The sequence below is a fragment of the Alnus glutinosa genome, chromosome 6 (assembly GCF_958979055.1).
Source record: "Alnus glutinosa chromosome 6, dhAlnGlut1.1, whole genome shotgun sequence".
Lineage (NCBI taxonomy): Eukaryota > Viridiplantae > Streptophyta > Magnoliopsida > Fagales > Betulaceae > Alnus > Alnus glutinosa.
In genome coordinates, this window is record NC_084891.1 from 6,544,033 (window position 1) to 6,560,488 (window position 16,456).

Sequence of the window (16,456 nt, forward strand, 5' to 3'; positions counted from 1 at the left end):
TATAATGTATTGAGCAACCGCTTCCGTAGCTCCACCATAGATGTCTCTACATCTTCAAAAAGCCACGCATTCCGCTTCCTCCAAATACACCACAATAAGCACAGAGGAGCTAACACAATATCTATCCTTTTAAAACTATCTTTACAAAACTGTCCTTGAAAAACTATTCTTAACACAATATCTCCCAGCAACATAATATGAAACATTTTATTCTTCAACATAAAACATTATAATTTCTAACATAAATTCACCATAATACCTAGCATGATACATCATACTTAAAATGATCTCTCTAGTTTCAAAAGGGGCATTGTAAATGTCCCCATTAAATGCATTTTAAATGTTGTATATGCAGGACCTAAACTCAATCTCAAAATGAGAAGCACCACAAAGCAACTAAAAGTTACAATAACTGAAGAATTGGCAAAGTGGAAGTTGAGGGTAAGGTTAACCTGATGAGCTACGTATTGAACATCAGCTACACTTCCACTTCGAGAAGCAATTTGGAAAGCACTTTTTAAACGACCACAAACCACACAAGCCAGAACCTTCCTGCACGCACAAGTCAAGATACAAAGCCTTGGATGTCTCACATAGTAATATAGAAGATAATAGAGTGAAGACAGACACATGATCATGTATTAAGATTTATGTTATCATCATCAACCTTATGGTGCAAAACTAAAGCACCTATATTGATGCAACAATTCTCATTCGTTGATCAAAACCGACACTTCATAAAGTAAAAGACAAATAAATTTATAGACTGCTTTGAATTTCTTTCCACCAAAGCAGTAGTACCTATCGTTGCTAAATACATCACCCTCCCAATTCAAAGCTTCGCATTACTAGCAATTACCAAGAAGCACACAAAGGATGCAATACCCAGTATAAATTTTCTAGATTTACATTTTGTGAATAGATGATATTGATTATTATTTTTGATTGAGCAATATTATTGCATAATATCATTATTATTCCATCAGAGTAATTTGGGAAACGAAAATTATTTTATGCTATAGGAATTTTAGGGTTATTTGCAAGAAACCCTTCATAATGAAATTGGATGGCTGTTGATATATATGGAGAATTCAGAGGACAACTTAGTCATTTGGCCTTGGAAGGGGTCATTTAGTAAAACAACCAAAAAGCCCAAGGTATTTATTTTTTCTTTTCTCTCTTCTCCCTCACCGAAAATTCTCTTTTCATCTGGCTGCCCCTTCCCCTCTCCCCTTCAGCCGTACACACACAACCATCTCCTTGGCTTGGTAAGAGCTTTCTCTTGTGTTTTTGCGTATAAGTCGATTTGTTATACTTTTGTTTGGAGCTATGTGAAAGATTAGTCAAGTGGAATGATGGTATGACTGAACCTCCATGACGGCCATGGCGGCCAACACCCATCCATTATTCTTTGGGTTAGGATGGTTTGAGGAGTTAAATGGAGGCTCATGTGGAAATTTCATGCAGGGAGGGTGGTGTGGACAGCAATGTGATGTTTTGAAGGTAGGAATTGGCTCATATTGCAGGGGTTCTTATGTGCTAGCTGGTGTGAATTTATAGAAGCAAACCCATAAAGACATAGGCGTGTAACAGCTTTAAAAGGAATTGGGAGTTTAAGCTTGTGTGCAGAAAACTTCCAAGGCTGAAATTTCAATTTTGGAAATATTGGGGTTTCGATTTTTAGGAGGGAATTATTGGAGACTTACGCGTTTTGAATTTGGATATATGTGGAGAAGTTCCCACTATGTATTGGGGTGGTTTAAGTCCTCTTTAAGGACTGGTTGGGCTGTGACTCTTAGAGCATGTTTGGTACGCGGATTAGAGCCTGGAATGGAATAGCTATTCCATTGGTTTGGTTACTGTATTATTCATGGGAATAACTATTCCACAAAATGAGGAATAGCTAATTCCTCTAGAAAAGGAGATGAATAACTATTCCTTTATTGTTGGGAATAGTATTGCCAATTAATATTCACACAAAAGCTCTCATCCATTTCCCTCTCGACAACCACGAATCCACGGCAGGTCAACCCCTCCAAGTATCTCTCAGAGAGAGAGCAAGAACCATTATTGGGCCTTCCCAAATGATGCCATTTCCAAAAAGAGAGGGATGGGTGCTGCACTTTCCTAGTGTGACCCCCATGAAAGAACCACTTGCTCTGCAGCGGCACAAAAGGCAAAGCAGCAACCAGGCATTGAAGAAGGTGAAACTTTAATGGTTAGTTCCAGCCAAGATCTCCCACAATAAGTTCTCCAATCTCGTCCAAATCGCTGTCACTTTACAGATGATGGCTAGGGTTTTACTGTATCATGATGTTGGTTTAAAGGTTTTGAAGAGTCTTTTGGTGTGGGGTTTTGGGATCTTAATAGGTAAACTTTAAAGATTTTAGTCTTTAACCTACTCTTTTGAAGATGCTTTGAGGTTCAGTTAAGAGACCAAACTTACAAATTTTTTAAGAGATCATGGGAATTTGTAAATTACGATAAAAATAGACAATTAATGATAGATCTATTAATTTAAAGTTGGGTCATGCGATTATTAATTGGAGATTTATGATAAAAAATTGGAATTTTTGCTGAACTTATCAAAATCAGTTTGGAAAAGGTTTTCAAGGCCATAGAAACTTTCATTGAACTCCAAAAATACATTTCAATAACATTAATGTTTGGAATTTCGGGGTTGGAACTATTTTTGGTTGATTTTGGAGACTAGGACATAGAAGCCCAAAACCAAGGCCCAATTTTGAAGAGAAAAGTGTATATTTTTTTTTTTTTTGGGGGGGGGGGGGGGGGGGGGGGGGGATTTGAATGTTATAACAGTATGAGGCACTATCTTATGAAGCATAGGTTGAGAGCTTCTGCGTAAATTTCAGAAACCATGTTTACCTTGGTTTTGAAAAGCTGGGGCAGGTTTTGTTCTAGGCAGCTATGTATATGCACCGTTAACATTTATGGCAAAATTTGGAGGGAGTTTTGGGTCTGTGCTGTTTTGAATTAGGCGCTGCAATATGGATTTTGCATATTGGAACCTTCATTATTGTATTGTCATTTTATTTGTAAGATTTACCTTGCTTGTTTTCGCTTTGGCTAGTTAGTGTAGACTCTAGATTAGGTTCTAACGGATATTGCTTAAGGCTTTTGAAGGGCAGTCTGCTTTAGTTAGCAAATGGGGTAAGCAGCTAGTTAATGGGTTTTTTTTTTTCGGTTACATGAAAGCATGTCTTGATTAGAGAGCATTTTAGAAACTCAGTTCATGAAATTACACATTTTCTGAGAAATATATGTAATAACCTTTTTTACTTATTTATATGAGAAAAGCACATGCTGCCATGCACATGGAAGATGAACAATTTTATTATTGTGCATGGTGAAATGTATGAGCTACTGAATTATTTTATTTATTGTAAAGATGACTCATGTTGTAACATTCTATTAACAAAACTTGATGGAGAATCTTATTCACTGAATTCCTTTTGGAGATATTTGAGACTTTGTCAGATACTTGATTATAAAAAATTTTATGAAATTATTTCGAAATTCGTCATTGAATTTAATTATATCAATCCTACGAGCTCTACAAGATTTTACCTTTGTGCTCCGGGTAGTCAGTCTGTGTGACCTTGGTGATTACCTGCCGGTGTGGTCCTGTGTTTCTGTGACACCTAACTATTACCTGTTGGACTTTATCAATGTTTGTGTGGCCCTATCGATGCCTTGGTGGCTTTATTGATACACGTGTGGCATTATCAATGCCCATGTGGCTTTATTGATGCCTCTATGGCTTTAATCATGCATGTGTAGCCCAAGTGATGCATATGTGGCCTTGATGACGCCTATTTGACACCTGTGTGACATGGTAGCCTATGTGGCTTGTCATATAGGCTTGGGATAAAATCCTAGTTTTCAATTCGGTTGAAATACTTGCTCTATTTATATATATGAAATAATTTGTGATATGTCAATTTGATGTTGTATCGTTTTAAGTTTATATATATATATAATCATGTTATGTTCTCACATTAAAATTGGCTTAATATTTCTTGCTCAATGTCTCTTATAATCTAGCATGTTTCCAAAAAGGTTTTGATTATAAAACTTTGATATCCCAGAACCGCATCATCTAAACTACTTACTGGATAGTTGCTCACTTATGGTGTGCATTATGATTTTTCAAAGCCAGGTGGTGGCCCTTCTAGCCGAGGCTTATCATTAGCGAAGGTGTGATTTAAGGGTGCAGAATATTAAATAGTTGAGGGATATTCCTTGTGGCTTGATAGATCTTATTTCATGAACTGTACTGGAGACTTATCTTGACTATATACTTATGCTTTATTCAGATACTAATTAGATATTTCTCTTGGTGGATAGGCTTTCGAAGTTTATTGAACCCAGATATGTTGAATCTACATATTGCTGTTGGGATTGCACAAGTCAGGATGGATTTGAAATTGTGAATGTGATATATTGATGTTATGGAAATGTTAACATGACGTGTATCCCATAACAGGAATATGAACATTATTGGAAGATAACTTCTATAGTGATTCACATAGTTTCAATTTATGACGGATAATCTGTAACTTGTGATTATGGTGAATGTGTATAGAGCTTTGACTTTTTTTTTTTTCCGAAGAATTCGTATAGCAAAAGTGTTGCATATTTGGGGACATATTATTTGTCTAATAGAGGAACTATTATGTTTGTATGGGAAATTTTATATAGGTTTCTTTAAAAGTGACGTTTTTAGCATATGCCACACTTATTTTGGATTTGAGGTGACTTAGGATACATGTAAGAACACATAAGGGTAGAAGCCGAACAAATAGGGTGTCCATTACTATCCATATACTTATCTACCAGGCGGCCTTGTTCCCAATGGTAATTTGGTTCCATTATTTTGGACTTGATCGATAATTTAGTCTAGCTTCCTTTTCAGAACCCTTTTAAGTCCCAACGTTAAATAGTTAGAAAGTAAACCTTCCTTTTTTCTCTTTCAATTTAACAAATCAGCCAGTCTACCCTACCAACTTGTAACAATAGGAAAATGCTAAAATAGGGCCAGAGACCCAACCTGAAAACAACCTGCCCATAATCAGTTTGCATTTGTTGCATTTAAAGCTTAACAATATTGATAAGCCAAACAAGCAATGAGCATAACCGTATTAATGACAGATTACACCACATACCTTTAAGTTCATTCTAAAAAGGATCACAGACAGTACAAGATTCTATTTATGCAAAATAACTAAAACATGAAATGTCGTAGAAGAAACCATTACCTGTGGCTGCTGGTTAACATGTCTATGAGACGGTCAGGGCGTTCTTTGTGTTTATTAGCATAAACATTTATTGCAGCCCCCAAGACCTACAAAATTTCAAAAATACACGTAAACTTCATATTTCAGTAGAAAACAGAAAAGAAATACCAAAACTTCCCAAGCATGCAGAAGAAGCAAAGTGATTGATGAATGTATGAAGTATCTGGTATACGATTCATGTGACAAGTACAATCAATTGTATTCAACATCTTAATCCAATATAATGCTTAATTCTTCTACTATCTGCTAAGGATTTGTGTAATTGAGGGGCATTCAGCTAGCCAATATTTGTACTCGTCCAACCCTAATAGTACAAAATACATGGACGAAGATGGCAACATTATTCTCTTCTGCTCTCATTGATGCTGATAAGTAGAAGCCACATATTACAGCTATTAGGAGTATATTGTTTTGCATGCATTAATGAACTATATGTAATTGAGCAAGTATTATTTTTAAGAAGAAAAAAAAGCTTCTTCAAGAAACATAATTATAGCATTAGAAAGACAACTTTCAAATCCCTTTGTTCGGTTTACATGGCTTAGTTTTTGGAAAGCCTTGATACACATTCACAATCTATTCTGGATGCAAAATACGAAATCCAACTTGTCAAGATTTTATGATTTTTTACCGAACTTTTACAAAACCATGTTGAATCACAAATTTTAAGATTACATTCGTGAAATGTATGATGTGTATCAAAATCATCAAAGTGACCAGGCCATCAGATTTCATCCAAATCAGATGTGCATCACATGCCTAGATATTTAATCTGTGAATGACTTGGACATGTTTGATGGACAATGTTGCATTTCTCAAAGCACAAACGTTACTTTCTTTATCATTCTAAAAGCATGCTTAGCAAACACCAATCAGCAGATGCCATTAATGATAAGTTACCACCAACTCTAATATGTTTCCTATCATTTCAGTTCTTTGGCCAACTAAACACACCATTGACAATATCAAACTATGCTCTTCTGTCCTTGTTAGTGTTAAACACGATACTAAGAGAATGTAATTGCAGTACCTGGTCCCAATCTTCTTCATCAATTGTGCCTTTTATGTTTCTAAAAAATTCTGTCAATTGACTGCCTTTTTTCCTCTCAGCAAGTGACGCAGCAACGCCAGCATATATATCGACAGCTGCAAGATATGAGAAGACATGGATACACATGCATGTAAGCACACTGCACAAATTCCAAAAGCTAAATTACCACAATGAAAAACAGGGTTGAACCAGAAGTCATTATGTAGTCTACCAGGAAGTTTGAATTCATATATCACTGGGAAAGCTAAATCAAAATTCTTCTCCACAAGAGTCTCAGCAATTTTACATCTCCTCCTGCATGCCAACAGCAAATAAGTCTCTCTTAGCACTTCAATACATTTCTGGTGCAAGCATGCCACAAGAGAAGATTGCGAATGTGAAATCTATTTTACTGAATCAATATAAGCGTCATAAGATTTCCTAGTGTAAAATCCACCTATAACATTCTAAAATGTGAAGACGGGGCTGTACAGGCAGTGGCAATTCCGACAGCTAACCTGCCGCCAACCCGTTTCTGACCTGTGCAGGTCGGCTTCCAACGGCAGGCAAAGGCAGGGGTGGAGGTTGGTTTCCATTTCCAACAGAATTCCATCTCCGACACCCCTTTATTCTTTTAATATATACACACACACACACACACACACACACACACACACACACACATATAATAAAAGTATAGAATCATATTTTACTCTTCGTCTTCGTCTAACCCCTTCTTCCCCTTGCAGGCGAACGGCTGACCTTTAGATCTGGGAGCATTGGTGGCCACAAGCTTAGTGTTTTTTCCCCCATAAATATATCACAAGCTTTCTTCTTTATCTTGCACCCACATGGAATTTATTAGCTTCATCTAGCGACACATGTCCTTCCACTTACCAATGCTAGCAAGCAGCAGCTTCTCGATTATTCTTTTGGCTTTTCACTTGCAACGCCCAGCCCTTGATTATCACACCCACCTTCATCCTTTGCCACGTATCCTTAACTTTTTCATCCAGTCATTTATCAATCGCCACGTATCACCCACCTTTATTTATTTATTTTTTTTGTTTCAAATCTTCAACCAATTGGAATTGCTCCTCTTCTTGTCCACAACCAAAAATGCTCTAAGCAACCCCAATTCTGTGCTGCCCAGCGACACTCTAGGTAAGTAAAACTCCTCTCTTCCTCTTCCTCTTCATCCTCGCCACCGTTTGAATGGTGCTGAGCCAGTGGCAAAAGCGGGTGGAGCTCCGGAGAGTCCAGCTTTCGAGTATTCGAGCCACTGTCATCAACTCTCCTATCAGCGGGACGACGATTGTCATTGACCCCCCGAGAGTTAACCAAAGTGTCCAGGTACAGAAACTCAGAGTCACAGCCCGTGGTGATGGTCTTGTTGGCTCCCATATTTGGTGTGAACAACCTGTTTCTTTTGTTAGATTGTCAGGTCTTGTCATCAGTGAACTCATGGGTCCACCAACCGGAAGTGAAGGAAGACGGCAATCCTAATGAGGACGACAGATGAGACGGCAATGAGTTTGGGGGAGGCTTGTATGGTGGAGTTGGAATGGAGTAGAATGAGAAAGAGGTTGTTGGCAGGGAAGGAGGCAAAGGTAGTTGGGGAAGGAGGGGGAGGAGATAATCTTCCAACGCTCCGCCTTCGACATTTCGGAGGTGGACGCCCGGCAGAAGCTTGGAAAGGAAGATACAATGTCTCGATCTTGCTACTTCAATACCAAGAAAATATTTTAAATGGCCCAAATTATTTTTTTTATCTCCAATTTAGTGGCTAGATATTTGTTCAACTTCTGTATTTCCTCATTATCATTTCTAGTCAACACGATATTGTCTACATAAACAATTAAAGTAGTTACCTTTCCCAGTGACGAATGTTTGATGAACAATGTATTATCCATCTGACTTTGTTTATAGCCAAATCAATGCATAACTCATGAGAATCTCTCAAACCAAGCCCTCATACGATATTTCAGCCCATATAGGGCCTTCTTCAATTTACACACGTTACCCTTGGCCGAGGAGAATTCAGAACCAGGAGGAAGTTGCATGTATACCTCTTCCTCTAGATCTCTATAGAGAAATGCATTCTTCACATCAAGTTGTTGAAGCAGCCAATCTAAGTTTGCTGCACAAAAAGTAGGACTCAAACATAATTCATCTTTGCTACAGAGGTAAATGTCTCCTCGTAGTCTCTCATACGTTTGAGTAAATCCTTTTACAATCAATTTGGCCTTATATCTTTCCATTGACCCATTGACCTTATGCTTTATCGTAAACACCCATTTGCATCCAACCGTTTTTCTTTCCATTAGGCAACTCGACTAGCCCCCAAGCGACCTCCTTTGCCTCTCGCAAGATGACCATGAAATTTCCAACATGTCTCCCAAGTATGCCGTCACCTGTTACAATGATCACAAAAAAGTTTGTCTTTTTCATCTGAGGTAGAATCTAACATCTTACCAATATTACGACTCCTGGAATACACTTTACTATTGTATTGGGAGTTAGTGGCTAGAGCAGCGTGTTCCTGTGCAATAGAATGTAACATAGTACTGCACTTACCTTCTTCATTCTAAACATATGAAAACACCTCTCCAAGATAAGGAATGGGTTCCTTTCCAAAAATCTGAACCCAAACCGAATCATATTCGAAATTCAGACCAGCAAATAACTCAAATATATGCCCCTCAGCTATCATCCTCTGAATTCCTATGGAATCTGCAGCACTTTGCCTGAATAATGGTCCAGCTCCTGCCACAAACTTTGAAGCTTATGGAAATAGGTGGCAACAGACCATTCAACCTGGGTTGTCCCATGAATCCAACGCTTCAGTTCATAAATCTGAGCAGCATTCCCCGTTTTGAATATGCCTGAGTGGCTTCAGGGATCAAAAATGGGGAATGCTGCTCAGATTTATGAACTGAAAATGTAAAAGAAACTCATTGAAAGCGCAAGGGCTAAAGCCTAAGTACTCAAGAACTATACAAGAGAAAACTCAGCTTAAGAAAACCACTATGGAGGAAACTCACATCAGCATTCGACATCGGGACCGGCGCAACCTTCGGCACGGTCTGGGTTACTAACACCGAGTTCAAAGTACCGACCACCGGAGCACTAGTTGCCAGCACCACGATGACAGAAGGTAGCACTGGTGATGCAACGAACGTTGACACTGCCTCGCCAATCAAAAGACCCCATCAAGCCGGAAATCACCACACCTAGATGCAAAGACCATAACCACCTCCAGCAAAGCAAAACTTGGGTTGGGTGAGCTAGGACCCTCGCAACCTGCACCCAAAACCGACAAGAACCCGAGCTCCACCTCAGAGCCTAGAATGGGTTTGGAAATGAACTTGGGCCTCGGTTTATGCTAAGGAGCCACTTCTTACCCCCCTTATACCGTCCAACACAGTTGGGCTTATGGACAGGCCCAAGCTTCTCCAGGCCTTCAAGAATAAAATGCAAGGCCCGATCCACCTCATTCTTCATATACGCGAGATGACCCTTCCGCGCCCAAAGAAAAGATCACAGGTTCCCCTTTCTAACAACCTACCATCCTCCTCAACTGCAACATCAGAAAGACAAGCAACGTTGCCTCGAACAGAGGAGCTCTGCTTGGTGTCAGAAGTCTTGCCCAGTGGATTACCAATGGAAAAGTGGTCCTTACCTAGCGGGTCCTCAAGCCACACCATCGGGAACTCCACCGTCGCTGAAGGGCTAGCCTCTGATCTCATAACCTCCACAAACGATGGTGCACCAACTTCTCCAAAGGCCCCTTGCCCACCGGTAGGAACTGAACCCAAAGCCAACCTTGGCGAAACCTGCTCCTTCTCAGCTGAAGATGAATTACCGGACCCAAACCCAACTGAGGCTCCAATAAACAATTTCACCTTACCCAATTTGGTGGCAAACGACACCATCCTCTCCCTTCGCAACCCTCAAGGATCAAAATGAGCCCTCTCCGGCCACCCACTGCGTAAACCGCCACCTCCAAGAACCAGCTAGAACTGTTACCACCTCTCCGGATGATGAGCACCTTAGATCCTTCCCTAAAGGATTTGATGAACTCCTTATCACCAGGGAGCTGCGTCGGCTCCACCACCATCGAAGCCAGCCATGCGGTACACTAGGAGCCCCAAAACACCACACTAGAGAAGCCCCTCTTCCCTTCTTCCAACTGCAACAACGACGCACCTTCCACCACCGAGAACACAGGTTTTAGCCTCCATGAAGAACCATCTCTCCATCTCCAGTCTCGCGCAACAGCCACCATGAGGGAGCACACAAGACGTGCCCCCACGCGCCTCCCTTTCGCTAGACAAGGGTCTACATCCTCACAAAATACTTGCAAGGATTGCGGCTCTAGAAATTTCTGGAAGAAAAACAAGAGCCCACCACAAACTTCCAACAGCAACATGATCTGAACCGAGAACAGCCCAGAATTACTCCAACACGGCATTAACCGGGAGCACCAGAGCCTGTCGCGCTCAGAGGCGACGAGTCGGTGCAGAACCCTAGCTTGACACGCCTATATGCACTGCCGCAAGAGGGGAGAGAGAGAGAGAGAGAGGGAGGAGAGAACGGAGAGAGAATGGGAGAAAATGTCTGTTAGTAAGGAAACTATACTAAGTAAAAATTGATTTCTTGTAGATCTGATTCAGGTATAACTTTTGTAATAGGCTTACACTGAGAGAATAATGGAATTGGTTGGCAATGTGCTGTTCATTTACTGTCAACAGCTCAAGTCGTAATTTGTCGCATGGTGTATGCTCTTGATATATAAAAATAAATTCCGTAAATAACACTGTTTAGTTATCGGCTTTGCCTTTTCTTCTAATAAACTACTATTCATAAAAAAGGTCTAATTACCAAAAAGAAAAGGACTTTTACTGATTAAAAACATTTGCTAGTCACACGTAATGGATGAAACCAGCTTTCTTTGAGAAGACACACCTGAATGTTTCAAGGTCATTTGGATTCCCAAAAAGTGAATATTTCCACTGGGGCCCATCTGAATCATTAAAGGATTTCACAACTTCCACCTATAACATATAATAAATCCAAAGGAAGTATGTGAGAATTCGACCAATGAAATTTTCCAAAATAGAGAATATTGATAGATGTAGAACTCATACTTTGATCCTTTGCTTTCAGTTTTCAATAAATAAAATATCTATTCACTTGGTTTATACAAAGTACCATACCAGTAAATGAGTATAATCTGACTAGAAAGACATCAGGCAATTAATTAAGGTTCCATGTTACTTAAGTGCAGTAATTATTTGATTAAGGATTTTCTCTCAATAAGAAATGGAAGCTTGCGTAGTGACATTACTAGAGAGTGAGTCGATGCATTTAATGCATGATCAATGCTTACTGGGAAAATGATCCTTGCTTCAACAATTGTTCCTACTAACAGTACCAAGGATCTAATTCCAAAAGTAAAAAGCACAAGGAAAGGCTCATACCCCAAAGAATCAGTGTAAGCATCAAAATATTCCAATCCCTTTCTTTTGATTATGGTTTATGACAAAATAAAGAGAAGAAAACAAATAAATTAGACGTCTGAATGCTACCTATTGAGCATCAAACAAACTACACCAGACAAAAATGTCCTCACCTGACTAGAACATTTAAAGATGAGGCAGTAAGCATAAGTAGGTCAAACGTCCACAGGGACATACGACTATAACCCACTAACACAAAAAGTATCACACTTTATGCATGTAGTGAGGAAGCATATAACTTTTGTTACTCTAACTTGCCAATGACTTGCGTGAAACCTAGTTTAGGAAAATCATCTTTCTTGAGTGAAAAAGGAATCTTCCAAAATAATATGAGAATATATGTGAATCAACATACTATCTTTCCTTTCCATTTTATTTTTCATGTTTTCTGGATATATTCACCAACGTATCCTTCAGCCTCTAATGCCTTAACCTATTATTATTTAAAAATAGTATTCCAGGATTGCTTTCAGCTTTAAGGTATTTTTCCCCCCGCATATCCAACAGATGTCCTTACCTGAATTGAAACCCGAGCAGAAAATCTCACAAGTCCTTCTTCAGTAAGCTTCTCAGAAGCACTTTTTCCTCGAACTCCCTTTGTGACAAGCTTAGTAGAATGTCCACCTCTATGTCGTGCTGACAAACCTTCATCAAAATGCATCTATAACCAGAGGAATATATGAAAAGCAATGAGCAAAAAACGTAATACAAAATACAAAAACAAAGCAACTACTGCTACCCAAAAAGCATGAAACTCCAATGTGTAGATTGATTGTACATTCGAATATCAATTTCTAGAGATGGGAGCACTGCCATAATTTTCAGAAAAAATGAAAAAAAAAAAAATCAAATATTCCATATGTTCTAAAGGTTAATGTTTGCTAGGAAGACTTCGAGTCTGTTTGGTCCCACGAATTCGCATGTCAAAAGTACGTTTTTAAACAAAATCACAGAAAGTATCCCGTTTGAGAGTGCGTTTAAAAAAAATGACGGTTTAAAAACATGAAAAATCCACGTTTTCAAATTACAGGTAAGAGGGTATGTTTTAAAAAAGACAAGATCTTAAAGGTCGAACCGCAATTTTACCAAACAATTAATTGAGGTATTTTTTTTTATAAGTAACCGCAAGTATTAGTAAAAATCGCAAAAGCGCAACCCAAGCACACAAGATGTATACAAGAGAGACACCTGATTAAAAGAAGAAGAAAGATTTAGAAAAGCTTGATAGCTACAAATATTAAATCAAAAGACAATATCCCAATGGTAAAGTGTCTTAAAGAAAAAGAAAAAAAGAGAAAAAAAAAAAAAAAAAAAAAAAAAAAAAAGAACTTTAATTCCACCTCCGCTCATGATCCTCAAATTTCTGATCATTTTTTTCCTTCCAAAGTTACCACATAAGCCAGGATGGTATCCTCTTCCATACTGCATCAAAATGAAGCATAACAACTTGCCATCTCTAGCATGCGAAGAGGTCTGCCACTCAAAAGTGCATAACCCAAGCTAGCCCTACGTTGTTGAAAATAGCGTTTCAAAGAGCACTAGCAATCTCACAATGGAACAGAAGGTGAACCATTGACTTCCCAGTCTTCTAACACATGTAGCACCAATCAACGACAATAATATGCCTCTTCCTAAGGTTGTCCATGCTAAGGATCTTCCTTAATGCGGCCGACCAAGAACGCCACTCTCAAGGGTACCTTATTCCACCAAATACTCTTTAAGGAAAGAGAACTATCATGAGGAACAAGAACATTGTAGTATGATCTAACGACGAACCTCTCTTGGAAGGTACCCAACAAAGCTTGTCTTCTCATCTCTGTCTCAATCTTAAGGAATACAACATATTGAAGAACGAGGTAAAGAAATCCACCTCTCATTTGTGGGCTGCTCTAAAAAAGTTAACATTCCACTAATGGGAGGCACTAGAAAGATCCAAATGGTATGCCATGGAAGCTTCCTTAAATCGGGTAATATTGAACAAGTCAGAAATCCACCTCTCAATCATGGGCTCCCACACCGCATGTCATGCCAAAATATAATTTTAGAGTCATCACCCACCTCAAATCTAGTATGACTAGAAATCTCTCTTCAGCCCCTCCTGATATTTTTCCAAAGCCCCACCCCATGAGCTGCCGTATTTAGAATCCACAACCACCCTCCATAATCTCTCTCATGTGCATAGCACCAAAGCCACTTCCCCAAAAGAGCTTGGTTAAAAAAAAGTAAATTCCAGACCCCTAACCCTCCTTCAAAAATTGGAGTATACACTTTAGGCTAGCTAACCAAATGGAATTTGAACTCTTCACCAATGTCATCCTACAAAAAATTTCGTTGCAACTTCTCTTCAACATTAATGACATTTCCAACAAGAACCAACTCTAATTTAGCCAGATTAATCCTCAAACCTTAAGCCACTTCAAAGCATAAACACAAATACGCAAGCCACGAAGATGATTTGGATTTGCCCCGCAAAAAAATCAAGGAGTCATCCGTAAACAAAATGTGAGAAATGTTGAAGGAACTCCCGCTCCTAGGCCCCCATTCACTATAAAATAAATCATTTTACTTAAAACCTCCATAACAATAATAAATCGAAAGGGAGACAATGGATCTCTTTGTCTCAAGCCACAAGAACTAATAAAGAAACCCAACATAGTGCCATTCACCAATACAAAAAAGCGCACCAAAGAGAAACAAAAAGCAATCCAATTACACCACGTCACTCCCCAAATCCGCATCTCCTCAGAAAATATAATTAAAAAGTCCCAATTGACATGGTCATAGGTCTTCTCAATATCCAACTTGTACAACACATCTGGTTCCCCAGATCTGATCCTACTATCAAGCCACTCGTTGGCTGAGGACAGAGTCTAGAATCTGCCTATCCTCGATGAAAGCATTATGAGGCTTGAAAACAATCTTCTCCATTACCAATTTTGTAAACTCCACCCACTAAGCTAATCGGTCGAAAATCCTTAATGTCAATAGCCCCTGATTTTTGCGGTATAAGAGCAATGAAGGTGGCAGTGAGGCTTTTTTCAAACATACCTCTAGCATGAAAATCATGGAAAACATTTATAATGTGTGCTTTGAGCACCTCCCAACAAGCTTGGAAGAAACCCATAGTAAACATCGGGCCTCAAGGCCTTGTCACAAGTAAGGGTTTTCACCACCTCGAAGACCTCATCTTTCTCGAATGGTCTCTCCAACCAAATGCCCCCCTCCCCAAAATGGAATAAAAAATAAAAATAAAAATAAGGCCATCCAACCTAGGCCACCAACTGAGCTGTTCGGTAAACAAGTTATCATAAAACCGCGCAATATGTTCTCTGATCATAGTTTGATCTAAAGAAATTGTACCATTAACCACCAACTGATCAATGGAATTATTCCTTCTATTCGAATTGGCCACTTGATGAAAGAACTTTGTGCACCTGTCACCCTCTCTTAATCACAGTGCCCTCAATATTTGCCTCCAACTCATCTCTTCCAAAAGAGTTGACCTCACCAAATCATTAATCATTATAGATATGTTCTTTGATCATAGTTTGATCAAAAGAAACTGTACCATTAACCACCAACTGATCAATGGAATTATTCCTTCTATTCGAATTGGCCACTCGATGAAGAACTTTGTGCACCTGTCACCCTCTCTTAATCACAGTGCCCTCAATATTTGTCTCCAACTCACCTCTTCCAAAAGAGTTGACCTCACCAAATCATTAATCATTGTAGCTTTCTGAGCCTTCATAACTCCATGGAGATTATTATATTCCTCTACAATTCAAGGTTCGAGAGAAAGTAATAGTATTGACTCAGACACTACAATGAAAATGATTATAATGAATAGTGAAAGAATAATGAAAAGTTGTCTCCTTGAATTAGATTGTGTTGGTTGTAAGAGATGTGAATTTGCTATAAATCATCCAAAATCATCCAAAATAAGCTTTTTATTTCTCTCTTCGTTGCCAAACACCTCCTCATTCCAATCTCTTAAATCAACTTTCAAGGCCTTAAGTTTACGAGCCAAAATAGGGATCTGTTTTGGGAGTAATGAGAAAAGGTTTTTGGATCTTTTGACTATCATTGACGAGGGCACCCATAGGGAGGATGAGGGTTTTGTCTCGAAACCGAAGGGGTGGAGGGAGCAGCAAAATTTGGAATGCTCTATTAACTTTGAGTTAGCAACGGTTCTAGTCGGGGTAAAGGCAAGGCTAGTTTGTGGGTTTAAGGCTTCTTTGTGGGGTTGGGATTTATTTTGTGGGTGCCTTGTTGTTTTTCGTTTGTTGGATTTTTCTTTTTGTTTGTCTTTTCTGGTTTTCCTCGTGTATATTTCATGTGTATGTAGGGCACTTTACGCTTTCTATTGATATTTGCTTAATCACCTACATATAAAAAAAAAAAAAGTTACGAGCCAAAATATAACTCAAAGCACCCTGAAAGTGATAAGAGGTGCACACCACAGTTTCACCCCATAAGCTACATACAATACTATAAGACATAACTCCAATTTGGTCTTCTAAAGACAAATAATATTTTCCTTCCAATCTCTAAGCAAATTTCTCATTCTAAACGTTTCTCCCCCT

At 38.9% G+C, this 16,456-nt stretch overlaps 1 protein-coding gene across 3 annotated transcripts in view; it reads right to left on the reverse strand.

Annotated features, from left to right (window-relative positions):
- LOC133871099 (uncharacterized) overlaps positions 1-16,456 on the reverse strand; it is a 101,784-nt gene that overhangs the window by 2,851 nt on the left and 82,477 nt on the right. For all 3 annotated transcript variants that reach the window (XM_062308461.1, XM_062308462.1, XM_062308463.1), the window contains 6 exons: positions 12,388-12,531; positions 11,317-11,405; positions 6,581-6,663; positions 6,349-6,464; positions 5,280-5,365; positions 453-552 (listed from right to left, as the gene is read on the reverse strand). In XM_062308461.1, coding sequence (XP_062164445.1) covers positions 453-552; positions 5,280-5,365; positions 6,349-6,464; positions 6,581-6,663; positions 11,317-11,405; positions 12,388-12,531 — 618 coding nt within the window. The remainder of the gene's footprint in view (positions 1-452; positions 553-5,279; positions 5,366-6,348; positions 6,465-6,580; positions 6,664-11,316; positions 11,406-12,387; positions 12,532-16,456) is intronic.